The sequence below is a fragment of the Podarcis pityusensis genome (genome assembly GCF_964106645.2).
Source record: "Podarcis pityusensis genome assembly, chromosome: 7".
Classification (NCBI taxonomy): domain Eukaryota; kingdom Metazoa; phylum Chordata; class Lepidosauria; order Squamata; family Lacertidae; genus Podarcis; species Podarcis pityusensis.
In genome coordinates, this window is record NC_138031.1 from 10,523,291 (window position 1) to 10,550,180 (window position 26,890).

Sequence of the window (26,890 nt, forward strand, 5' to 3'; positions counted from 1 at the left end):
AAAACTGGTTTGTTTGTTTGTTTGTTTGTTTTTTAAAATATATAAAATAAAAACCAGCCGACAGGCTCCTCTCCATGTTGTGAAGAAAATAATTATTGTGCATTATCTTCTATTCCTCAAGTTACTGTTGCAGAAACTTTTTCTATTCAGTAGGCCGGGCCCGTCTTACCCATTGAGGCTAGTGGCACGGGGTGCCAGGGTGCCAGGTTCTGCAGGGCGCCAGGCAAGAGTCTGGGGAACACCAAACGAGTGTGTTGAGTGAGCGAGGGTGCATGCGCCGCTCCTGCTGAGCGTCGGCTCAGTTTTTTTCCCTTTTAGCCTGCAGGCACCGAATTCTGCGGGGTGCCAGAAGGTTAAAAGGGAAAAAACTGAGCTGACGCGTGGCGGGAGCGGCGCACGCACCCTCGCTCGCTTGGCACAGGCCCGCTCACTCGGTGTGCTGCCTCCCATGGCCACCGCAGCACGAAGCGGCCAGCTGAGCCAGGAGGTGCTGTGTCCAGCCTCTTCCTCTTCCTCGCTGGAGGAGCTGCCCTCCAGCCGCTGCCCGCCTCCTCCAGCCCTAAAAAAAGGTCAACTCTGGGAAAGGGGGGGGGGGGACTGGAGGAATCTTTGCAACACGGCGCCAGATATGCTTAAGATGGCCCTGCAGTTGGCCATCCCAAATTGCAATCCTAAAGGCCTTTGGGTGCAAGGAGATTTACCTCTGAGTAAACAGACACAGGGTTTTGTTTAAGTCTTCCATCTGTTGTAAACATATCTGACATTACAATTTTCTAGCAATCAAACTTCAGTATGTTGTCACTAGGAAAATGCAATAGTGGATGAGAAGGAACAATAGTTTGACTTGGTGCACTCCGTGAATTTAACATGACTCGCGTAATAGTTTAGGGCAGGCTTCATCAATCTGGTGCCCTTCAGATATTTTGGACTACAATGCCCATCAGCCGCAGGAAGTAGAACTTGGGGTGGTGGGAGTTGTAGCACAAAACTTGATGAAGGCTGGTTCAGAGTTAGGTGCACAATCTTCATAGCCCATGATTCAGTTTGAATCAAGAGTTAGTTTTAAACCGCATTTCCTGGTTTGTACTTAATGAAAATCTAGGATTTGTATCAGTAATGGACGAGAGGGTCATGTGACCCCAAGGCTTCACTGAGGCTCAATCTAGTTTGTGCACACAGTGCTAAGCCATGTTCAGTATTTGGTGCAAACTGGCCCAGTATAAGGTTGCTTCATGGGTGCAGTTGATTTCTGCAGATCAAGCTGCTGTTCCAAGCACAGGATGTTGTGTTTTTTTTGTGTTATCTCTGCCTCTCCTTCACATGGGTTGGCAGCCTTCATCAGGATGGGAAAGGTCCCACATTCTCCTAGCAGCATCTTACCACATCTAGCTTCCAGTAGCACCTTAGAGACCAACTAAGTTTGTTATTGGTATGAGCTTTCGTGTGCATGCAATAACAAACTTAGTTGGTCTCTAATGTGCTACTGGAGGGATTTTTTTATTTTGTTTCAACTACGGCAGACCAGCATGGCTACCTACCTGTAACCACATCTAGCTGTTATCCAGGAGTAAGTGAAGATTTAACAGATCTCGGAACAAGTTTCAAGCGAGGTCATTTTCTTCCCATCCCAACTCAAAAGGAACTCTCACTGACCCGGATTAGTAATAACACCCGAAACCAAGACAATATTATTTTTGTTTTCACTGCGGAAACTTTTATTCCAGTTGTGGTTTCCAAAGAGGAAATTTTTCCAGCCACGGATGAAGTCTGAATCTGGAGGAATCCAAATCCTTTTCTATTTCTCATATATATATATATATATATATATATATATATATATATAAAATTTTCAGGTATACATTTCCCACAACAGTACATCCAGCAACTTTCCTTCTTCTCCTTCCATGGTTCCTTGTACCTTCAAAATTAACTGCATATTTTATTTCCTCTATTCCTTTTGTTCTCTTACCCTGCTAGCTCTGCATATTCCATCATTTTCAGCTGCCATTACTCCTCCAGATCTGTTTCTAATTCTCATGCCAGAGTCTGTCTTGACCCACCACCTATGTTGTTGTTCTTATAATTCAGAGAGCTTTAGGACTGGGGAAGGAGGTGAGGGCACGTAGCTTGCTTTGGGAGAAAAAGGTCTTCTGTCTTTCAGTCAGGGAAATGAACACATGGCATCTTACGCTCTTCTGCCATGTGTTCCTGCCCCTCTGTTGAGTCCATCAGCAGAGGCCTTGCCTTGTGTCCTGCCATCATCAGAGGCCCCTGAAGCTGTGGAATTTCCTTTCTCTGGGGGCAGATAGCAGCAGGCTGGGAGGTGGTGGGAATCTTTTCTGCTACATCGTCAGAAGAGCTGTGCATCAGAGGAATCGGAAGGTTCAGCCAGCTAGCCCAGCCAGCAATGGCTACTTTCCTGGGTTGTGTGTGTGTATTGAGGAGCCTATTTATTTTGAGAGTGACAGTGGGACACTGGCCCTGATGGGGAATCTAGATTCCACTGACTGACTGGATGCTGAGGAGTAGTGAGGGGCACCAGCCGGGGAACCCCAGAGGAAACCCCCAGGGGAAGAAGGCTCAGAGCCAGTGGTTTGATGATGGGATGATGATTTGTGGTCAGTGGGAGCAGATTGGGAAGAGAAGATGTTGGAAGCTGAAGGTAACAGGGTTTAGTGAGCGGGAAGAAGCTGTGGCAGAGAGCAGTCCAGAATTGGAGGCAGAAGTGGAGGCTGGAGAGGGGAAGGTCAAGAGGCAGAGATTAGGCCTTCTGAAGAAGCCAGGGAGTCTTCCCCTCCTGCAGCAACCAGCTACCCTCTCCACGTGGTCTCTCAGAACCCAAAGAGGTATGAAGAGGGCAGGGCAAAGACAGACAAGATGGAGGAGCCTCAGGATGAGGAGGAGGAGACTTAGAGAACGTGGGAAGGCGGGATCCTTCAGTCCTCGCAACTGCCTCATTGGGGCAAGACCCACTGGGAAGAGTGGCTGTGATCACTAGGCCTGTGCTATTTGGGTTTCTTTGAATAAGGAGTTAACTTCACTGACATTGGCTGTTTTATTGCTGAGCTGCTCCTGAGACTACGGGGAGGGATGTGAGTTAACTTGGCTTCCAAGTGAGGTGTAGGATGTTGGGGACCTATGTCTGCCGTGAGACCACAAAACATGGTTCACACATGCAATGAGTGGGTACTTCCTGATTTTGCTGTTTTATATTGATCAATTGCTTTCTGTTTATTTTACTTTTCATTTTGTACCAGTATGTTGCTCACTGCTTTAGGGGCCTTTCGGAGCAAAAAAGTGGAATACAAATGTCATTGTCAGACACCAAGGCATAGGCCATACATTGCAGCCGTTCTGATTTAATCTGTAAAAAATGCTTTGCTTAGCTGGGACTCTGGTGATTCTGGACAGAATTCAACTAACTTGTTGCGTGAACAGAATGAGCTCTGTTTATGCAATAGGATTTGATACTTATCCTCTGTGAATTTGCCTAACCTTCCAAGTTGGTGGCCATCCCTCTTGCGAAAGGATTCTTAAAGATTTGTGCTATCAGAAGTGATAAAATGCTTCCAGAAAAATTGGTTTTCCTGCGTATCGGATGTGTGTGTGTGTATACATCTTTATCACATTTGATGCTGGTGTTGCTGGTATCTTGCTGGGAACATTTAATTCCAAGGAACTCTGCAGGGCCACTTGGGCACGATTTGCACGAACAACTCTATTTAAAATCAGAGCAAACACTTAGTGACGGCTGCTTCCCTTCTTGCTACCCTGGGGAAAAACCCTCAGCTGGCCAATAGCAGGATATATAAACAGTCCGCACAGTCCCCAAAGTAGGAATACTGAAAGGAAAGTATAATATTGTGTTGTCCAGCAAGGAATTGTGTATTTTTATACTCCCCACCACTACCACCCATACACTTTAATTTTGTCCTGGCACCCACTGCTGGTTTTTTTAGATGCTTTTGGGCAAGAATCAGGATATTATCAGTTCCTTTTTACTTATAGCCGGCCTGGGCAGTGGGAGGTGTGTGTGTGTGTGGGGGGGGGGTGTTAGTTGCCTGCTGCTCCCCATCTTAGCCTCACTTTTGCCCTTGTAATCTTCAGCAGGGAGGATGGGGACATAACTAGCCCCTTCCTGTGATTGGCAGGTCGCTGTGTGATCCACTGCCTCTCATACAAACCTACCTCGCAGGGTGGTTGTGAGCATAAAATGGAGAGAGCGGAGAACCAGCTGCACAGCTTGGATAGCTCAGTTGGTTAGGGCTCGGTGCTGATAATGCCAGGGTTGCAGGTTCGGTCCCCGAAAGGAACAGCTGCATATTCCTGCATTTCAGGGGGTTGGACTAGATGATCCTCAGGGTCCCTTCCAACTCTAAAATTCCATGATTCTACGGTTTTAGACCACGCTGCACTCCTTGGAGCAAAACGTGGTATACAGTGCAACAGATGAATAAATTAAAACACCTGTGCTAAAATCCACCATTCACCTGCCACACATGCGGTATCAAAGGAAGAAGTTAAGCGGGGAACTTTAAAATCCTGGAAAGTTTGACACACACACCGCTCCACACGAGCGCTTTCTTTTGCCTTGCCCGATCCTTGGGCGCGTTTACTCGTAGGCAAGTCCCACTTGAATACTACAGTGGGGATCTTCCAATAACCAGAGTGATAGCAATGTGCAGCCCCGATCCTCCTCGCTTTCGGTTCTACTCGAGAGCTAAATCTCCCCCATAGAAGAACTGCAGATGATTTCTTAAAATAAGCGCGCGCAGGCGCTGAATTCCAATTCGCAATCCTCTCTGCACGCCCAGTTGCTGTCGTTATGCTTTTGTCTTGTTTGCACTTTGCAATACCCACTCTGCCCGCTTACTCAGGAGTAACTCCCGGTTTAATTCAACGGAAAGGGGTAAACTTTTCCAAACAATCGCGCGCAAGCAGGCATCGCCTTTCAAAGTTGGCAAGCCTCTCTCTGCAACGCTTTAGCTGTTGCTTATTTTGCAATCTCTTATTTTGCAAGAAGAGGAGGATTCCTCCAGGGCTGCTGTGAACAGGCAAAGCAAGCGAAAACTGCATTTATGCAGATGCCCGCGGGGGAAAAAAGCCGCGCAAAGGGTCCGCGGAAGAGGCGCCGCGCGGCAACAGGTTGAGCTGTGCGGAGAGAGATAGGGCGGGGGCGGAGCTAGAACGATAGGCGTGGCTAGGAATAGGAGGAGGAGGAGCCGCGGGGGAGAGAAAGAGAGACGTGCGTGTGGTCCAGTCTTCCCTCCAGTGGGCGGGAGGAGGGCGTGGCCACGCCCGAGGCGTTGCATTCAAAGGTGGGCGCGAGCGAGGGGGCGTGGCCCTCGGCCGGGAGTTAGCCTATAAAAGCTCGCGCGGCGCCCCTCGCGCGCGCCGATATCCAGAAAGCTCGTGAGGCGGTTGGTCATTAGTCTTTGTCTCGAAGCCTCCGTTTCCCCGTCGACTTTTTCCCTCTCTTTTTATTCGTTTAAACTTTTGGGGACTTCTCCCCCCTCACATCCTCGCCTTATTGGGAGGGGTCCGGTTTCGGGCGCGGATTTCTTGTGAGGAGGCAGCCCCCCCCAACACCCCCTACCCAGGTAAGAGGTGAGGCTACGGCGGTTTGCGCGTGCGCGTTTGTGGCGTTAACGGTTCCGATGGCAGGGTCGCGAGTTCGAATCCCACCCTGGGCGGAGCCGTTGATTTACTTTTTTTTATTAAATGGGGGTGGGGGGAGAGACGGGACACCCACCTGTCACCATTCTCTGTCGGATTCTCTCTAGCTAGATTCAGAGCGAAATGTCCCAACGACAGCTGTTTCAAATCGGTTTTCCTTTTTTCCTGGCCATCATTTTTATTAAATTTTCCAGTTTTACATTTCCAAATAACAAACTTTGAAATGATCCAATGGCTTCCCTTCTTCTCGCTCCATTTTACATGTCATATACGTGTACCTGTGTGTTTTTACCATAACCATTCAAATCAGTTTTCCACTTTTACAGCCATCAAAGATCGAATTTATCTCAATGCCGTCAACGTTTTCAGCTGTGTACAGTTGTTTTTCACGTATTCAAAAAATGTTTCCCAGTCTTCTTTAAATGTATGTTAAATGGCTTTCTTTTGACGCCAAGTGCTCAGAAAAATCTCAGAATTTCTACTTTTAGTTAAGTATTTTTATTTATTTACTTGATTTGGGGGGGGGAGCTAAACTCCCCCCGCCCTCTGGCTACACACATGAATCCCACCCCAAGAATTTGACCGCTGTTGTTGTTGTTGTTGTTGTTGTTGTTATACATTTATACCCTGCCTTTGCCCCCCAACAGAGACTCCAGGCGGTTTACTAAGAACTTTTGTTTCTCAATATTCTCTGGTTGGCCTCTGTTATTTTCTCCTATGGATAGAAAACCTACATAAGGACTCTATACGGGCACTTGGATACCCATAAGGGATAAAGGAGCATTTTTTTTCTTATAACAAACTATAAAACATAGCGCCAGTCACTTAGTTCTAGGAACGTTTAATAGCTATAAAGCAGAGAAATTGTCACTTTAAACAATTAAACATTAATAGAAATAAAGCTGTCTGTCCGTGATCTGTGAAAAACATGCTTCCACAATAAAAACAACACACCTCACCTTCAGCCTGGCCCTACTCTACAGGGTTGTCGTAAGGACAATGCGATGGGTAGAAGTGGTAGTGGGAAGGGATGCATGCAGCTTTGTGAGGAAAGGTGGGGGTGTAAGGATGATAAGTGGATATTTCGCCCCAAGATGGTGGTTCTCCAAGGGGGAAAGGCGAGATCTTTAGTTAGCTTTCCCTTTGAGGGTGCCTTAAAAGTCCTCCTTTCCCCACCTGTGATTTCCTCCTTTCCACTTCATGTATTTTCTGCCCTACCTGCATCCCCCCCCCCCCCCCAGTTCTCATCCTACTGCTCAAAAGTTGGTCCTGTTTTCTGCTGTTCTGGATCTTCTCTCTTTTCTTCCTTTGCTTCTCCCCTGGCCCAAACCATCCCAGTGTGAAGATGACGGGTTTGATGTCTCTTTCAAGTCTTATTGTCACCTCAAATAATGGGCCTTTCATTGTTGCTGGGTTTTAAAAACAAACAAGTCACAAACAGGTAGGAAAAGTCACATAAGTATCAAATAGATGATGGTAGCCCAGCATGATTACTATTTTTTAAGAAAATACACAAGGTTACAGTCATTACTGTGCAAAGGCTTCATAATAAACAATAAAGAATAGCTGATTGTCAACAAGGCTATTTGGATGACCCAAGAGAGTCTCTGTAACAGCAAACTGAATTCAGCTTCACAAAATCTTCTCTGATGTTGCCTCAAATAACGGAACTTGCTTCTCTTTGGATGGTGGCAAAAGGGGACCCCTTCCCCAACTTCAGGTATTTTTGTTTGGAGGAGAATAGATCTGTTCCTGTCTTGTTGTCTCATTCTCTTCCACTATCCCCCAACTTTATTCATTTTAAAATGGTTTACTTTAATTGTTCATGACAGAAGAAACAGCCTGTTGAATTAGACCAATATTTCATCATATTTCATCTCCCTACAGCACCCTGTATCCAACAAATGGTCGTTTAGTTGTCTCCGGAGAGCTCATAATGTGGGGCAGAAAGGCAACAGGCCTCCTTTGTTGTTGTTTTCCCTACATCTGGTATTGAGTTATTATCCTGCCTTTGCACATGAAGGTTTTGCCTGGTCCTCGTGGTTAATGGATCTTTTTCTGAAAAGGCTATTTAGGTTTGGCAGTTTTCAGGAGTATGAGGGTTAAGAAGGAATTGAACCATCTTTTTTTCCTTGATTAGCATAGGGGGAAAGAGAAAAGAAGATGGGGAAAGCTAAAATGATGAAGCATTCACAAATCCCTTGTGTTTAGGGGCAATATAGACTAGTTCAGTATTCTGGGCATGGATGAGGTGTACTATTTCTTATTTCTAGGAAGGGAGCAGAATGCTCTACTAGAGTGGTCTGAAGAGCAAAACAAGTTTGTCACGACCTATGCAGGGGTTAAACACAAACTTTCCCATGAAAGTTTTTGGGGAAGAGTTGGATTCAAAGTGGATGGGTGGCATCTTCATGGCTCTATTCCATCCACAAAAATATATTGGTTGCAGTATCATACATCCATTAATAGATAGCACCTATTAATGGATGTATGGTACTGCAACCAATATATCCACTTTGAATCCAACTTGTTCTTTTTGTGGGTAAGATGAAATTTTAAAAAATACACTCCAGATCTTCAATTCCAGAGGTGTAGCTGTTAGTCTGCTACAGCACACATAAAAACAACATGTGGCACACGTTTTCATGGACTTGAGCTCACTTTCTCAGTTGAAGTCAGCTTTAGTCCACAAAAATGTATGCATCTGGTAGTCTTTAACATCTGGTAGTCTTTAAAGTGCCATGGGATTTTTAAAATCACAATTTTGAATAGTTCTAATGCCATTCCCTTGTAATTATTTGTTAGATTCTTATTATTTTTATTAAATGAGACTCTGCTTTCCCACTGCAACATGGCTACCTCTCTAGAAATTTACTAGTGCATGTGGTTTGTTTGTTTTTAATTGATGTGGTGAGGAAAGTGGTTACTGCCTGAAGTAGAGTAACATATTTGTTGATGAAAACATACATAGACTCTCAAGTGCTAGAAATGGCTGCTTGTCTGATGAATGTTGGCAAGTTTTCATAAAATGGGATGTTAGGGTGACTGGGGCTACCATGCAAAGCACATTAAGTTGGAATCAACAAGTATTTTCAAGTCTAAACATGTTCTTTTCTGGGAAAGTGTATAACAACCAAATATATATACAACTACCCATGAGTTTCCAAGGGCAGCAGCTTGGAAAACAGTGATGCCTGCTCTTATTCCTGGCACTGTAGGCATACAGTAGGCTGACTAGGCAGATGTTCTTTGTTGTGAAATGGAATGGTGTTTTTTTAGAATGAAATCTTATCAGTTAGTGGTGTGGAGGTGGATAGGAAGAGAGGAAGTGTTTCCCTTTAGAAAAAAGGATAAAGGAAATGTCTTGCATCCTGGAGCTCTCCTTCTAGTGGCACTCCAGTTTTATGGAGATCCTTGGTGTAGGGCTCCTAACATTTGCATGTAAAGAGAACAAAGACATGGTAATCTACTGGTTTGGAAAGGACCTCTACAGGAAAGGAAATTCTAGCAGTTTGCGTTTTGACATCAAATGTTCTTCCTTGGAAAACAGTAGAAACAGCTGGAAACCTCTAGAGGTTAGCCAATTGGGCTGGACTTGGAAGAGGGAAACAAGTTGTCACTTTGTAGGGAGGTGCAGGCAGACACTGAAATTAGAACTGGCAAGTTGCAAACCTTTATAAGCAGAACTGCAAAAAGTTGCAGCAGACTGTTATTTCTTCAATTTCATTGGCTCCTTTGCTGCTGTTGTAGTTTACTAGTGACTGCTTGCTTTAGGAGTTATGCCCAGATCGTCAAATCAAAGAAAAACACAAAAAATGAATGCATAATTATAGCACCCCTTAAACTCTGCCAGTGTTACCCTGTCTTCCTGTTTCCCTTTTCTATAAAAAGCCGTGTAAAGAAATGCTCCTGTTTCTACTAGACTATGGGGTGGCATTCTTAAGCATTGTGAAATCTTTTTTTAAAAAAATAATAATTCCAAAATGAGGTCCTCCAGTTGCAGTCAGATGCAGAATGGTGGCCAATGGAGTCTGTGTGGTTAGCATAGAATCAAAGAATACAGGGATCCATTTCTGGCAGCAAAACTGAGCCCACAGTCTGTCACAGAATTCCGCTTCTGGTTTTCCCCACCTCCCAATCTTTCGTAATCTCAGCAGCTGTCGCTTGGCCCTGTACTAGACTTCAATGAGGAAAAGAAATTAAAGCCTGTACTTTTAAACTGCTTTTGTGATTTGAAAGCTTATTGCGGGTTTTTATATTGGTTAACAAGAGTTTGCATATATGACTCATAGGCAGGTTTCTACTGATCATGATCACAGGAGTTTTGCTATAAATAGCAACCAACTCCGATAAAAATCATCCCATATATTAAGAACTTCTTCTGAGGCCTTACTTCATGTGACACCACCTTTAGATCAAATGGAAGAGCAGAATCTGGCTTCATTCTCAAAAATATACATTATTAGGTTTTGCGGGGGCAGTAAAAAACCTTCATTTTTGCTAAGGTGATCTTGATTTGATTAACTAACTGGCTGCTCCTTTTGTATGTTAGTGTTGATATGCATTTATCTTTAACCATTTTAATAGAACAGTTTTTAATAGTGCCAGCCATCATGGAGATCTTCCTTGGGTAAAACAGTGGGGTACAAATATTTTAAAGGTAGTGCCTTGGGATATCTATGCAGGAGCAGTAACCAACCCCATCAAGCTGTCTCATCTGCAAGGCTGACATGGGGATCACAGCCTGATCGATCCTTTAGGAGGCAAAGGGGGTCTGAAGCAGCCAGCAGTGGGTGTTGGGGGGGGGGGGGACACTTCTGGGTCCTTACCTTGAAGAATTTTTCTGGTACTGAGGAAGTGCCTTGGGGTTCTCTCCAGCAGCAGTGCAAGTGCAGCCATAAGTGCACACTTGAGAACTGAGTAATGGGTGATGTGGAAAAATCAATACAGTACTCAGGAGGACTGCATCCATAAGCTTTAGGAGGTTTGCTAACTTGATTGGTGGAAAAGCGAATTTCTGCTCCCTCTACTGGTAGCTCTTATATAGTTATATGTATAGGAAGAGTGAATGCTGAAGCAAGGTCTTGTATTTAAAGGTGAACAAAAGAAAAAGCTTGTGGACAATGATTAATTACAGTGAGTAAAGATACTTAGTGTGAGCACAACTCTTCCTTAGTCAAATGAAGTGTCTATATGGTATGCATCTTTTCTACCCAGTTGGGGAAAAACATTACAACTATTTCTAATTGGTGCTGCTCAACTGAAACTTCTACTTACTACTCACTGACATAATTGATTTTACTGCTGTTGAACTCACTGATAATTACTATATCTGTTAAATTTATTATAACAAACTGTTCTTTTCAATGTTATGACTACTAATCAACAATAATATTTTTTTCTGCAATTGAATTTATTGTTATTATTGACTCCACTATTGACCTTACTACTGCAGAATTTACCACTACTATTGATGCAGATTTTTATGACTGCTGGCTGATTTATTTATTTAACAATTTATTTATTTAGCAATTTATATACTGCTTGGTTGTAAGAAAACCTCTAAGCAGTTTCTGACTTGGCTGTTATGGACCCATGCAGTGTATTAATGCTTAATCAGTATTATTATTGATTTTGTGGGCATCCCATTGGCATCTGATTGGCCACTATGAGAACAGGATGCCGGACTAGATGGGCCTTTAACCCGATGCAGTCCGATGTTCTTCTTACAATGTTGTTAATTTGCTTGGATTAAGGAATTAGATAAGCAGTTATTTAGGCACAACGTATTAGTAATTGAATCTTTTTTAAAATTATTTGTCCAGTTTGGTTCAGGATCGGTTATGTAGTTTTACTTAACATAGAATGTCTACTATAGCAGATAAACCTAGACTCTTCAACAGGTAAAATAAATTACAATATCAAAATGGGTTGGGGAAGCTGGAACCATTATAAAGATGTTGCAGGAGTATAGGGTTGAATTCAGACACAGTGAACTCAACAGAACTTAGTTATGGCTAATGTAAGTCCCACTGATTTCAGTGGGTCTTTTCAAAGTAGAGTATGACCTAAGCCACTTCTACACATGTTATTTTTCAGGTTTAGACTTTTGCAGTAAGGAAATTGATAGAGAAATGCACTGATAACTGTGAGGTAACAATTGCTGCATGTGACATCATGTGACCTCACCACAAACAAACCAGAATGAATGGTGAATAAACAACAGGTGTTGTATAACCTTACCACAAACTTTGTGCAAACAAATTGGGATTACTGATCAATAAATGCGGCATTTGGGAACAGCCTAGCTCTGGATTCAACTGAGAGCTTCTAATTATTGAGGATTTGCTGCTGAAGATGTTTGGGCTATATTTTCAAATGAATGTTTGCAGGGGAAAATAAAGGTAAAGGAACGGGAAAATTATGAGAAGTGTGTCAGAAGAAAAGTTAAAACAAAATGAGGAAAACAGAAAATGCAGGGAGAAAAATAAGAAATGAGGGAAGATAATCTGTTTAGTTAAAATGGTTAAAGGGTTTGAGTCAAAGGTGGTGAATTACAAACTAAGCTATAGGATTATGAGAAAGTGAGATGCTGTGAAGGATTTTGGACAAAAATGAAAGTTGCATTACAGTAAAGTTAGGGCTGAGCCACAGTTACAAAGAGATGATGTAGTGAGATTGAAGACAAGAGTAAATAATGTCATTTTGTAGTTAGAAAAGCAAGTAGAAAGTTGAGAGGTCTCCTGAAAGTCAAGATTTTTATAGAGCATTTTTAGACAGCTTTTTTTCCCCTTGGTGTGCTGTTGAAACTGAAATAGTATTAGGATTCCACAAGTATTCACAGTGAAAGAAAATGCCTAGAGATACCATTGACATTTTTCAGTGCTAGGGCAGCAGCCTTCCCTGACAGATGTCATCCAGATGTTTTGGACTACAGCTCCCATCAGCCCTGACCATCAGCTATGTTGGCCGAGCCTGATGGAGTTGTAGATAAGAACATCTGGAGGGTGCCAGGTTATGAGAGGCTGCGTCAAGGTGAAAGGTCCTTTTAATGGATTGTTTTTAATTAGCCACTGGGGAGATCTGCCTTGACTAGAAAAGCAAAATATAAATACAGAATTGCTAATTGACAAGGAAATATATTTATTTTGAATGCCATGCTTGTGGCCAGCAGCTGTTAGACACGGAATGTTGTACTAAATGGACTATTGTCTAATCCACAAAGGTAGTTCTTGAGCTATGTCTAATCATAATTTATAGGGGGAAAAGAGTGGGTGCTTTTATTTTGCAAGCTTTTGTGCTTGCAAATCTTATAGCAGCAGCATGTTAGAAGAACTGACAGCTGCAGTGTTTTGCACAATGTTTATAGTTTTACCTGAAACTGATTGGGGCTGATTAAAGGAGACAAGCAAGAACCTTTTAATGGAACTTGTTAGGGGGCAGTCCTAAAGATCCACCAGGATGAGCAAGTTAGGATGTAGCACCTTTCTGGCTGAGTCCCCAGCTGTGGCTCAGCTGAAGATACACCAGAGCAACTTAGCCAGGGGTGTTGAAGCTGTTTGAACTGATACTTGTGTAAATCTTCAAAAGCAGACATGGTGAGGACTTCTGACTAAGCAGGGGGAAGTTAAGGTGGATCCTAGTTCTGTTCACATGTCCTGGCAAACTGGCAGAATTTGCACCATCAAAAAGGGTAATGCAAGTCAAACTATATTTTAAAGTCTTGTTCTCCCTCTGCTAGGCTTGGGCTGGCTCAGCTAGCAGTAGATTTGCTCCTGAATGGAGTTTAACTTTATATAAATTCTTTGGATGGTGATAATAAATTTAAGAGTTCCAGAAGCAAAATTGAAACCAGTTACAAACTCATTGGGCAAGTCTTTTCTTCTCAATCTCTGGCCCATAGCTACATATGGCTACAATATTACTGGCTTAACCGCCATGCTGAGGTGTCATAATGTGGTATTTCTGCCACTGTAGATGTCATAAACAGCAATTGTGAAGCGCAGTGGTCATGATTAGCATAGACTCCAATTCTGGGATATACGTGTTTGAGGTTAGAACCTTTGCTATCAAAGTACAATGCAGTCTAGTTTCAAGAGAAGAAAAGTGCTTTCTTTCACTGACCTTGGAGATGTGAAAGACCATTGTGGCCAGACCTCATTAACATATAAATTATTACTGTCTAGCAGCCTTAATCTTAGCATATTTATATACTACGTGCAGTAAGCCAAACTTCCTGATAAGCGTATTGTGACATTTCTGGGTTCCCCCATAAGAAGAGCTTGTCTCGCAGTGGTTACCAAGGTTAGTCTCTCTGCAGCTATGCTGAGTCCAGCCAGCTGGCACTACCTTCTGACTTGTAGAGAGCAGTGAGATTCTCCATTTATATTCTTACTCAAGTACATCTGTACAAGACACATGGGTGAGATAAATTTATCACAAAATCCTACCAGAACGCAACACAATACAGTACAATTAAAATATTAGCTTATATTTACTTAAGAACATAATGTTCAGAAGTGGTCATTTTATTCAGAAGTCTTGAGTTATGATTTACTGACCTTTCATAATTGCTATTCCAACTCTTACATATGATTTCATTATTATTCCCATTTCATCCCCCCTTTCCCTCTCTTTCCTTTGCAACTACAACTCTGCCATTTTCCAAGCAACATTCCTTACCAGTTGTTTGCTCTAACTGCCCAATATTCCATCCCACTCCCCTACTGTCAATCATTCTTCCACTTGCACTTCTGTCACAGTTTGTAATAGGATGAATTGTTTGGTGGACTGGCTAAGTTTAGGTATGCTAAATGCTGCTGTGTACATCTAGGTCATGTTTACAAAAGTGGGGTATTGAGAAGAGGAGTGATGGGGCTGGGCTTGTAATAGATAAAGTAAACTCCTGATGTAATATTGCTGCTAAGAGGATTTTGATGTTTCAGCAGGCAAATGGAAATCTTCTAAAATGGTTGAATTGGAGAGAAAACATTCAGATTGCCAAGTGTATTTCCCTGGATTATTTCAGAATGTTTGTCACACAAGATGATTCCTAATCATTGCAGAGCTGGCCAGCTCCATGCGGAAGCATTGACCAGTTGAGAAGCACACTTTTGCACAGTTGCCATCATGCTAAAGGTGCAAAATGGATCCTGATAACTGCCAGGATGGGTCCATTGTTTAATAAGCAAGTAGGATAACAAGTAGCATTTTCTGGAAATGTTTGCATAAGCTAAGAAGCGCTTTGTATGTTAACTTTTGGTTTGTTGGAAGTTTACTCATTCAGGCAGAAAATCAATATATAAACTATGGGCAAGAAGATGAATCAATAGCCTTGTTTTCTTCAGCTGGATTTTCCCCCCAGTTGACTCCAGTTGCACTTGCATGTTTCGGAGGGTGAAATGAGAAGTTATGAAAAGCCACACGACTGCCACCAAAAACAGTGTGTTTCTGCCACTCATGTCTGGCTTTCTTTCTGCTCCTCCATGACATAATCTAATGAAATGTGTGGTGGGATGTGATAGCATGGGTTCCCCTGCTCCACATCACTGGTAGACATGGGGGAAGAAATGTGATTTGTTTTTTGGCAGCTTGGAAGGGTATTGGATACATGGAGACTGTTGTTTACCATCTAAGTTACACACCTGAGTTCATTCCAAGCACAGTTTCTTTAAGCCAGCATTTCTACAGCAGTTCTTGCACTAATTTGTGACTACAGAATTTAAAGCTAAGGTAGGAAGCACAAGCACAGTTGTTCCTTGAAACTTTGTTTAGCCTAGACTCACTGTGTAGTATAAAATCAATTATAGAGGGCATATGATAATGTAAAGACTGAATTGGATTTTTGGTGGGTTGTGGTTAATGCTTTCCACATGTTGGATGTATAGTGTTTGTCGTGCATATTTCTGTCAGGTTCTGTTCCTGCAAACTGAGGCTTGTTGGAATCAAGCTGAGCACTTTATTTTCCAGGTTACAGGGATAAAATTGAATTTTAATACTTACACATGAAGGAGCATCTCCACCCCCTTCGTTTAGCCTGGACACTGAGGTCCAGCACTGAGGGCCTCCTGGAGGTTCCCTCCCTGTGAGAACCAAGCAAGAACCAGGCAGAGGACCTTTTCGGTAGTGGCACCTGCCCTGTCGAACGCCTTCCCATCAGGTGTCAAATAAATAAACAACTATCTGACATTTAGAAGACATCTGAAGGCAGCCCTGTTTAGGGAAGTTTTTAATGATTGATGTTTTAATGTATTTTTACGCTTTTGTTAGAAGCCGTGCATAGTGGCTGGGGAACCCAGCCAGATGGGCGGGGTATAATTAATTAATTAATTAATTAATTAATTGCTTGTAAGATGGAGGAAACCTTAAAAGGATTCAGATATTTTTGCAATTATTCTTGAAGGGATAGCTCACAAAGCAAAGGGAAACTGAGTTAAATCACCTTAGTTCTTGGATACCTTGAAGGTGTTCATTATAGAAGGTCTAAACTGTTGACAGAGAATGTGTTGGTTGTAGCAAAACTTGTTCTGGCCAGCTATTGAGAAGCAGCTGATACACTTAAAATGATAGATATGACCATTGAGACCAAATGGTGAATCAGACAAAAGGCCTATCTTGTTTACCCACAACCAGATGTCCGAGGGGAAGCTCAGGGACAGGACATGAGGGCAATAACATTATTGTGCTGTTCCCCAGCAACTGGTACTTAGAAACATTCTGTGTCTGATCCTAGAGGTAGCATATAGTGACCATGAATTGTATTCATTGCTAGTCTTATCCTCCATAAATTAGTCTAATCCTCTTAGAGCTATCAAATTAATTGGTGAAAGTTATAGATGTAGGTAGTGAAAGGTGGGTAGATGAATGAACATAGAAATTGATATGGGAACAAGAGTGACTTCTTACAGAAATGGCATGGTTTTTTTTTGTTCATTGGAATATTCATCAAGAAAAAGAGACTGGGTTTACCTTCTTGTGTGATTCTATAGATTTGGCATACTTTTCAACTGTATAGGTCAATTATTTCTTGTCTTTATGGATGCACATTTGCTTGTTTTTATGTTCTGTTTTCTTTCTTTTCCCTCAGTGTATTTTTTTAAAAAAACAACAACCAATGATGTACAACCTTGAAATAATTGCAGTACTGGGAAAAATAGCTTTATAACTTGTTGGGTAGAAATTTATTTGGAGACATATTTTTTAAAGAGATGAAAGTGATTTGAGATATTTTGCTTCTCACGGTGTGCCTCTGCTCAGAGATGGTTTTTATTCTTTCAGAGGTGAAAGTGGATGTGTACACATTTCAAGCAGCAATTTTGTTTTCAAACCATATTCAACTCTCTTTAAAAAAAACCTAGCCCTTCTTCTTTCTTTCATTAGGACTACTACCTTTGGGGATGGAAATAATACAGTGGTACCTTGGGTTAAGTACTTAATTTGTTCCAGAGGTCCGTTCTTAACCTGAAACTGTTCTTAACCTGAAGCACCACTTTAGCTAATGGGGCCTCCTGCTGCCGTTGCGCTGCCGGAGCACGATTTCTGTTCTCATCCTGAAGCAAAGTTCTTAACCCGAGGTAATATTTCTGGGTTAGCGGAGTCTGTAACCTGAAGCGTATGTAACCCGAGGTACCACTGTACTCCCTGGGATGTTGAAAAGCAGAAAAAGCAACTCTTTGTTGGGTGGGTGGATGGTCCCTTGCAAGCAACCTAAAGAAATACGATGGTACCTCTAGTTGTGGACACAATCCATTCTGGGTGCTGTTCGCACCCTGAAAAGTTGCAACTAGAGTGGCACTTCTGTGCAAGCACGCAGAATGCTTCTGCACTTGGGCGCACGGGGAAACCCAGAAGTATACACTTGCGGGTTTGCCGTGTTCACAAGCCAAAAAGATGCAAGATGAACCTAAAGCAACACGAGGTATGACTGTATTTCTAAGAATTCTGGCCAGTAACAATGTAGAAAGTAGTGAAGGCAAGCACAAACCAAAGTAAAATAAGATGTCCCCTGATATTAGCAGTAACAAAGTCCCAAAGAGCATAGTTGAACAATAAACTGAAAGGGAAGAGGTGAAGGGGGTTGGCTCACAAGAACTGTGACGAAGTTCAAGGTTCTTGGAGATAGTAAAGGTATTTACTCTGGCAAAGCAAAGTTAGCAATGTGGTATGTGAGTTTTCAGGTTAGGGAATTCTTGGGCATAGTTGTTTTTTAAAAAAATACTGAACAGAGAACTTGTTTTTAGACTTGGGTATGATAATCAAAAGTGTTAAAAATAAATTTGCTGGTAGAGGATATTTCTCCAAGCAGATACCTGTTGGTAACTGGATTATGACTTTTGTGGTGGTGGTCCCAGATAACTACAGTTTTAACTGTTTTAGCTTAGCCGATTTCCTTATGATTATGGTGGTTTTGTTGCTTTAGATTGATCCATACATACACAAATGTACACATGTTTTTCATGGTGTGCATGTGCAGTTTCTAATGTGGTCCACAAACCAATTTAATATATGCAAGGATAAAAATGCAGATAGTGGGTAAAGGTAGCTTACATATACTGAAATAGTCTGCTTTGAGGAAGAATTGTTCTTGGGAAATTTGTTGCAAGAAAAGGGGGGGACAAGGTCATCAGTATTACAAGTCAATCTGTATCAGTGATTGGTAACAGTGACTATTTTAATATGGAAAACATATACAAAGCGCTAACTAACTATCCAGATAATCAAAAAGACAAAGTAAAAAATACAAGAACTCTAGATATTTCACAAAGGTAAATGAAGCATCAGTAGTACCTATACAGCCTGCAAAAATTAGCTGATTCTGAGCTGTTGATGGCCCTCCCTTCTTGAAGTCAGAGTTAGAAATCAAAATTTCTGATTTCTTTGTATTAATATTTCTAACATATTTCCAATACATAATTAGAGAAAGATTTTAACATGCCTCACAAAATATTTCTCAAATGTTCTGTTTAAAATGTGAGAAGGCAATAGAGCAAAGCTACTCGCCTTTTACTTTGGGATATAATAAAGGATTAATCCAGTTACAATTTGGAAAACAGATTAGTGCTTGCGGATGAGAGATGTTGAAGTTCTGATTCTAAGGCTTTATTGTTACATAAACTTGGGAATAAGGTCTGTTGAATTCACTGGTACTTGTTTTTCCACATAAGCTAGGGAGAATTTGAGTTCTAATTGAGTTTTGTTTGGGTTAGGTTGATAACTTTTCAGTTACCCTATAAATTTTCATATCAAAATAGCATTTTTTCCTTTGCATATTTTATTTACTTCTCTTTCAAGCCCTCTGATGAAATACTTTTCCGTGTCAAGTGTTGTAACTGTTTAGTAGCCTGTGGCTTCAACTAATCAGTAGTGGCAATGGATGAAAGTTAACAGTCTGATTAAAGACATATCGATGCCACACTGTGACTCCTTGAAGAAAAGGTTCCCCACATTTGAGTGTCTTATTAAAAATCCCTTGCATGCAGAAAACTATCATCTTAAAGAGAGAGAGAGAGAGAGAGAGAGAGAGAGAGAGAGTGTGTGTAGTCTTGCCTTCTTCTGTTGCCTCTTGCAGCCCTGGGCTAGAATGTTGAAAAGGGGAAAACATTGACTTACCTAGCGTTCATCTCCACTGAAATCATTTTGGTGGTAGAATCAAGGAATTACTTCCCATAGCATTCGATTTGACTTCTGTGTAAAGATAAGCACCTTTGGGAGAAACATGTTAAATTACTGAGAAAAATGCTGTGTGTGTGTGTGTGTGTGTGTGTGTGGTCTATTTCAATAAGTAATTATGACAATGCCAATAGAATCAGAAGGGAAGCAGTTTTCTTATTTTGCCAAAAGATTATCTTTGTTTGCAGTCGCTATGGTCTGTCCAGCTGTCCAGCTTTCAGTGGGAAATGTCATTTGTATGGTTGCATATCAAAATGCACATACCCTTCCCTCAGTGTGATTGCACACATTTGGAAAAACATAGATGTTCTGATGCAGTTTTTAATAGAAGTATTTTGAAATTCTGTAAAATGTGCATAAAATGTGGATCTTTTGATAAATGGTGGCATATGAATCTAACTAAATAAATAAATAGATGAACTTCTGTGTGATGGCAGTGAATCTGGATTAGCAGATTTTTGACACTTCCTAATTTGTTCATCCAGGCATTTTCTGGTTACTAGTACCAAGCTTTTAGCACAATTGTTTGGCTGTTGTGGATTTATTTTATTTCGTGGATGATGTTGTATGTGTTGTATTTTAAACTACTGTCTTGACTAAGTCACCATAGACTCTTCTGTGTAGGGGTGGTATAGAGTTCTTGAAAAAAATAAAATGAATTTGGTTTCTGTTTGTCTAGAACAGTTAGATAACAGCCTCTGGAAAAATTGTAGAATATGGGTATAATAAAGATACAGTTGAGAGACTAGAACAAGTAGAGTAGAAGTAGTAAGGGTTACCCATTGTCCCTTATAATTGCTGGAATATGAAGAACCATGTTCCAAAATATATTTATTAAAAATTGTTTCCTGCTATTCCTCCCAGAGGAACCCAAGGTGGCAAACAGCTAAATGTTAAAACGGTAAAATTTAAAATCAAATATAAACCCATTTAAAACCATTTGAAATCAGTGTTTTTAATTCACTGTTGCCTCAGCCAGTATCTCTCAGCCAGCAGGGCTTTAATGTGGCTGCCCCCATTTTGTGGAATATCATTCCTGTCCTACCTTGACAGACACCTGCACTGTCCAGAAACAATTGAAGACATCAGCCACAGATTTTCCCAACTGGATAAATAGGTCTTTATCACAAATGTTTACTTTGTATGGTTTCAGTTTTGTTTTAAATGTATTTGCTGTTTTTGTTCTTCGAGCTGTTTCTGATTATCTTCAGTGTACATTGCCAAGGCAGTTTCTTAGAAGGTGATTGATAGATCAGTGACAGGAATAATATGCTTGGGTTAACAGGATGTTGTTAAATTTCAACTGAAGTTCAGTAATGAAGGGGACGGGCTCACCTCACTAAGGAGGGCATTCCACAAAAAAGTCATCAATACGTTAAATACTTTTCTATATATCCCCTCTCCAATACGAACTGTTAAACAAGATGTGGCTTGTAAGATTATAGCTCCTAATTCTAATTTATATACATTGTGGAAACAATGAAACAAATAACTTAATTTGGAAATTACTTGCATAACCCAAACATAAGCCAGAAAAAGGTTGATTTGATTGGGTCACTTTCAGCTGTTGAAACTCTGTTGTACTTAATTACAAAATGAACTCTACTACTAGGTTTACTAAGTCTAAGCCACTAAATTGATAAAGGGTTAAAATGTAATTCATAATAGGTCTTAGAAGTCAACTATTATTAAATGTTCATAATGAAAACCAGAATGGCAAATGTATACTCCTGATCTTTTAGGTTTTAATTGTAATATGCCTATAGGTCATAACTTAGTTGACACAAGTGATATAGCACCCGAGAACAAGCTTGAAAGCAAGAAACTTTGAGAAAGTTTGGGGACTGAAGGGTGAGGGTGTGTGTTGGCTGCCTTAAGTACCAGAGCTCAGAGTCCTACAAATGCTGGGAAGAATTATATTCACAGATGGCAACTTCTGCTCTTGTCTCTATGCTGCATGTTGTTAAGCAAAGAGAGGAGGGAGGCTCTACAGTTGGAGATGAGAACTACATCAGTGGCATAGTTGGCTCTTGGAAGACCCAGGCTGTGGAGTCACAATGCCTAGTCATGCTTTTTGAGGTCGCACGGTGACTTTGTTTTCTCCTTCCCAGTTTGGCATAAGTACGTGATCCATTTGAAGGGGAATTTGCTACGCAATTAAGGGTCATTAATTCTAACAAGAGTGACAGTGTTGAGCTTTAATCCTTAACTAGATTGGCCACAATTGCATTAATGAGACTGAGGTTGATGGGAACCTATTATGACTGCATAAGCAGGCTATTCTATTTAGAAGACCTTATGACCTATAAAGTAGCAAAAGGTGGAGAAAGGGCCCCAGTAGAGAACCTTGTTAAAATTCATCTGTAAATTTGCTAGCATGAATAACTACAGATATAAAGCAAGTTTTGTATTTTGGCCTGTTGAACATAGGAATTTTTCTCAAAGTACATATAATGCAAGTATTCTGATTATGCAGTTACATTTCTCCCAGCACCTCATTCTTCTAGCTGTATGTGTGCAGTGGATAGATAAAATAATACGCTTCCCACTGTGGCATCCATTAGAAGAGACAAGATCTAATGATTAATTGACATTGACATATCTTAATGGGCAGGGATACTAGTTTGGAGCTGAAGTTTTCAAATTCATCCTTGAATGACCTCCAACCATTTACCAAAAAACCCACCTTGAGCTTCCTATTCATTTGTACTCATATTAACTCCATGGAAATGTAACATTTCCTTGTCAACTTGCTCAGGAGAGCAAAACTTTGCTTTTTGTTCTCAGTGCATCAGTGGTAGCTGGTGCCCATTACGATTGGAAGGGCAGAAGGCAGGGAGACCAAAATTTGGTGGAGCCAGAGCCAACAAACTTTAGTTTTGTCTTCAGCCTCCTGCCTGCTGAGTTCTACAAGGGCAACACAGAATAAAAAGGATGGTGCTGACAGCCAGATCCACCGCCTGGACCGGTTGCAAGTAAAAAGGCAGGCAGGCAGGCAGGCGGGGGCTGGCTGAGCTTGGCGAGAACCAGTGCCCATTTCCCCTAATGAACCAGCTTCCACTGGTGGTGCATTGTAGAAAGACACACAGCCTTCCTATGTCATAGGCTGTTAAGCCTGATTCACTCACTCACTCCAACAAACCCATCAGTGGCTATGGCATTGTATAAATCCTCCCCTATTTTATCATGAGATGAAGAAGCATTCCTTTGACTTGCATTTATAAGATAAGAAGTAGTTTGTCCATGTGCTCTTAACTCCCTCTAGAGGTTGAATCTTGATAGGGAGCCTTTGATGTTCGATAGAACACAAAGTGCCATTTTCCTCATTATAAGTGGCACTTAATGTGAAACTAGTTTTTGCAACTGACTTTCCCTTTGTGTCGCATCCTTCACAGTTTCTTTAAATAATCAACAACCAAGTATTTCATTTAATCTATTTTTCTTTTGCAAGTTAACACTCCTTGGTTCAGATTGTGTAGAAATATGTAATCCTTTTTCAAAAGAAACCAGAAGCCATATAAAAAGTGTAAATGTTAAAAGCCAGTTCTTAATGCTTCAGTTCTTAATCATATGTTGGAAAATTGCATTCCTGTTTAAAGGACATCCAGGACTTTGTAGCTGACCCAAAGCTACTGTGTCTAAACTTTGTTGTGTGTTACACAGGCTGCAGGCTTGTTCCTTTAGCCAGCTCCTGCTGGAAAGCTGCAGGAACTTATTATTCAGCTTCCCCTCCTGTGGTTTCCTTCATTATTTTATGCACTTTACTTGAAACAAATAGACTGGCATGTTCCTTTCGGTGTACTAATAAAAAAACTAATAGTCCATAGTGTTCCTAATACTTTATCTTAATCTAGTTTCTGTTAATTCAAGCAATCTGGGTTCAAGATGCCACGTAAGACTGATTCATAGTATGAGTATATTCCTGGGTATTAAAATACAGAACTTCCATGTAATCTTGTAACTCCAGATGAAAGAAACAATGATAAATGTTCATTGTCTCATGTAGTCTATATGCCATACTTTTCATCTTTGCAGTGTTCTGTATGCCTTTACATTTTTCACTCTTGAGACATTTCATAAAATTTTAGAAATCAAGACTGTTGTTCTTGACATTTTTAGGTACCAGCTACTGACAATGTCGGCAGACGGCCCTGACGCTCACATTACGGAGGTGAAACCATTAGTGGAGAGAGAAGAGGTAAGCTAAACCTGCTGATGATGGACCACTGACTCCCACATGAATTTGTCCTAAGGCAGAGGCTATCTTTTGAAGCCCTTCTTCAGATGCCCCTGCCTTCTGAGGTTAGGTGCATGGCCACCAGAAAAAGGTCCACCATAGCCCACATGACCCTGAATCTTATGTCTTCTGCCACCAAATAAAGAATGTATTATTTGCCCAAGAATTTTATAACATAAGGTAGGCCCGCTTTTAATGTTTGTTTTACCCTGCCTTTTAAAAATTGCTTCACTTTCTGTTCTTATGCCACCCTGGGAATAAGAGAACCAAAGGACTCGGTTTACATAAGTGAAACAGAATAATAAAGCATCACTTCAAATGACTTAACCTTTGCTTTGGAAATGCTAGCAGCTGAATTTTCATGTTGGCACGCTTGCCAGGAGTGTTGACTGGGAGTGACTAGGAGCTCATGTGTCAGTCCATGTGCTCCCCAGGCCACTTCTCCACTGCTCTGGACTGCCAACATCTTGCCAATGACACAAGGGACAGGGGTTCACCAGTACAACTCCTTACCAAGGGTGCAAGGGAGCCTAGGTACCCTACTGATGATAGTAGAGTTGGGGTTGGGAGAGCACAAGATCACACTGGATCATCCAGTTGTCCTTTTCCTGTAAAGCATAATGCTCTAAAGCAGCCTTTCCCAACTTGTTGCCCCTAGATTTTGGGCAAAGGAGACCACACTCTCAATTTCAAATTTAATGTTAATATGACCTCTGTGAGTTGTGTCCCCACTGGGAGCAAGAAAGGAGCAAAGCAGAAATCCTCCGACTGTGTGCACTAACCATGGCTCATAACTAATGTTACACTGAATACTACCATTCTCTTGGAGTTCCAAGTTTCACAAACCCTAGTTCTAAAAAGTAGAAATTTTGTTAAGACAAAATTAAACAGTAATAGGGAACATGCAGCCTGTGGGTTTAATTAGTCCTGGCATTGGTTCCAGTTTGGCCCACATGGATGTTTTGCACAAACCACAGCCACCTGCCCTTCAGCTGACATTCTATATGACTTCAGGTGTGGGGCCTGTATGGACATGGATGCAAATGAATGATTAGGAACTTAATGTGAACTTCCAGTTATTCCTTTGCAAGTTGAGCTTTCTGTCATTGCTGATCAGTGCTGAGAGGAAGCCTCCCTGGGATCAGCTGCACGCAGGGAGTTCCCCAGTAGGGCTTGTTTGCTCCATGTTGAAATAGTTTGCATTCAAACTGCTTCCTAAAATGGAGCTGTCCCCCCACTCTGCAGAGCAAATGGAGCAAGCTTCTCAGAAGGTATGTTCCAAGCGCCAGTTGGCAGAAGAGTGTGCCTTCAAAGTAGCTTGTTCACTTTCAGGCCACTTCCCAAATCAAAGCTCCATTTTGAGAAGCAGATTGAAATAGGAAAAAACCCTTTGAAAAAGGCACGCTTTGAAGTGCACCTTCAAAGGAGGTCACTGTAACTGTTGATCAGTTGATCAGCAGTCACAGTGAGCCCTTTTGAATTTTGGCAGGTGCCATTTGCCCAACATCTTAATCTCGTTTCCAATGACTGACATGTGGGTTGTACACCCACCTGTTAAAGTTGACACAGGAAGAGTGGGGGAATTAGGGATCCATCCCACCAGCCAGATACAGTTCCCCATCCCTGATCTTCTAGCACCATCATAAACAGTGGTACCTCGGGTTAGACACTTCAGGTTACATACTTCAGGTTACAGACTCCACTAACCCAGAAATAGTACCTCGGGTTAAGGACTTTGCTCAGGATGAGAACAGAAATCGTGCTCTGGCGGCAGCAGGAGGCCCCATTAAGCTAAAGTGGTGCTTCAGGTTAAGAACAGTTTCAGGTTAAGAACAGACCTCCGGAACAAATTAAGTACTTAACCCGAGGTACCACTATACTAATAATGATCTCTGTTCTCTTGAGTGCTGGTCCTTATGCACCTTCAACATAGAAGAGAAATGTTAGCAGGATTGTGGCGGGTGGGGAAGCCTCAAGGTTTGCAATATGTATGGAGAGAGAGAGAGAGAAACAACATTTGCTGCATGGGGATTCGAACAGAAAGCAGCCCAATGAGGACTGAACTTGCCCAGTGGTAATGGAATGCTGGATGACTGATGGAGGGGAGGGGGTGGAATACCAAAGAGGGGGAGAATGGAATGGAGTGTCCTGGAAAAGGGGAGTGGAGAGAGCCAGCCAGCCATAAGCAGGAGGATTCCACAATGAAATATTGTGTTGCTTCTGTTTGTTTGCATTTTGAAATTGAAATCAAACCACCTTCTTTTCCACTGACCTCCTTCTGTATGAATCTTTTCTAGGCAATCACACATCTCCTACCTGACTTTGATGTTCAGGTAAGTGAAGCTTCCAAATTAGTAAAAACTTATTTCAGAACTCTTAAATTACGGACATACATATAATCAACTTGTAGATTCTTAACTATACTTTTTATTTATGCCTTGCTTAGCAAAACTAAAACTACTCCATGATTATTTTAATAAACCTTCGTAAATCTTTTCAAAACCATGTTATACTGTTCTGCTGCTTTTGGAACAGTTTTATGTTTTATAATTGTAATGGTTTTGTTTGTTTTCATAATTGTATATTTTATTGTTGTAACCTGCTCTGGGTTCTTATGGTGAAGGCCAGACAGAAAATCAAATGAAAATATCAATTTATGGAAAAATGCTGTTGCAGCAGCATGAGTAAATAAATTGCTTCAGGTACCCTAGTAGTTACTTTTCTAGCATGCTGTCTCTGTTCCATCTTATGTTTTTTCTGCCACACACATTTCTCATACTGGTTTCTAAAAACTTACAAATAGAAACAGCAAAGGGTGGTGGCTTGAGAACCAGTTGGCTGAATTGTTGATTGATTTGTATTAAATGTGTCAATGTTTGTACTGAAGAAAATAAATGTTTGCCAGATCTTTACTGGGTCAGCTTTAGGTTAAAGATTTGCTAGGCTTCAAATTACCCTAGAGTTAGGTAAACTACTGATTCCAAGTAGAAGCAAATAATACATGGTTATACATGTTGTCAAAGCCTCAGAGCAGTCATGTATATTTGTACATTACTGATCTGGGAGCACCGCTAGATATGATATATATCTATGATATGAGACAAGCCCAGAGCAGGGAATCATCCATAGATTCAGGAGCCTCTGAATGCTTGCATGAAGCTTACAGGAGTCTATACAGAAGTTATTTCTTGCACTGTAGTAGTGTAGTCCAGCCTGCAATCTGAGACTTGTGCCTCCGCTACCACACAACTACAAGTGGTGAAGAGGAGTCAAGCAGTCAGTTAAAGTAGCATAGCTCTTGGCCATTCT

The 26,890-nt window shown here is 41.4% G+C and overlaps 1 protein-coding gene across 7 annotated transcripts in view; it reads left to right on the forward strand.

Annotated features, from left to right (window-relative positions):
* Positions 1–26,890, forward strand: part of NDRG1 (N-myc downstream regulated 1) — an 83,001-nt gene that overhangs the window by 31,648 nt on the left and 24,463 nt on the right. The window contains exons 1-3 of one of the 7 annotated variants that reach the window (XM_081012713.1): positions 5,382–5,600; positions 23,464–23,542; positions 25,879–25,914. In XM_081012713.1, coding sequence (XP_080868839.1) covers positions 23,480–23,542; positions 25,879–25,914 — 99 coding nt within the window. In that variant the 5' untranslated portion in view covers positions 5,382–5,600; positions 23,464–23,479. Of the gene's footprint in view, positions 1–5,381; positions 5,601–7,052; positions 7,118–7,267; positions 7,397–7,689; positions 7,752–11,908; positions 12,081–13,791; positions 13,981–23,463; positions 23,543–25,878; positions 25,915–26,890 lie in introns of those variants that run through there. The other 6 variants (XM_081012711.1, XM_081012710.1, XM_081012716.1 and 3 more) reach the window with 6 other exon arrangements.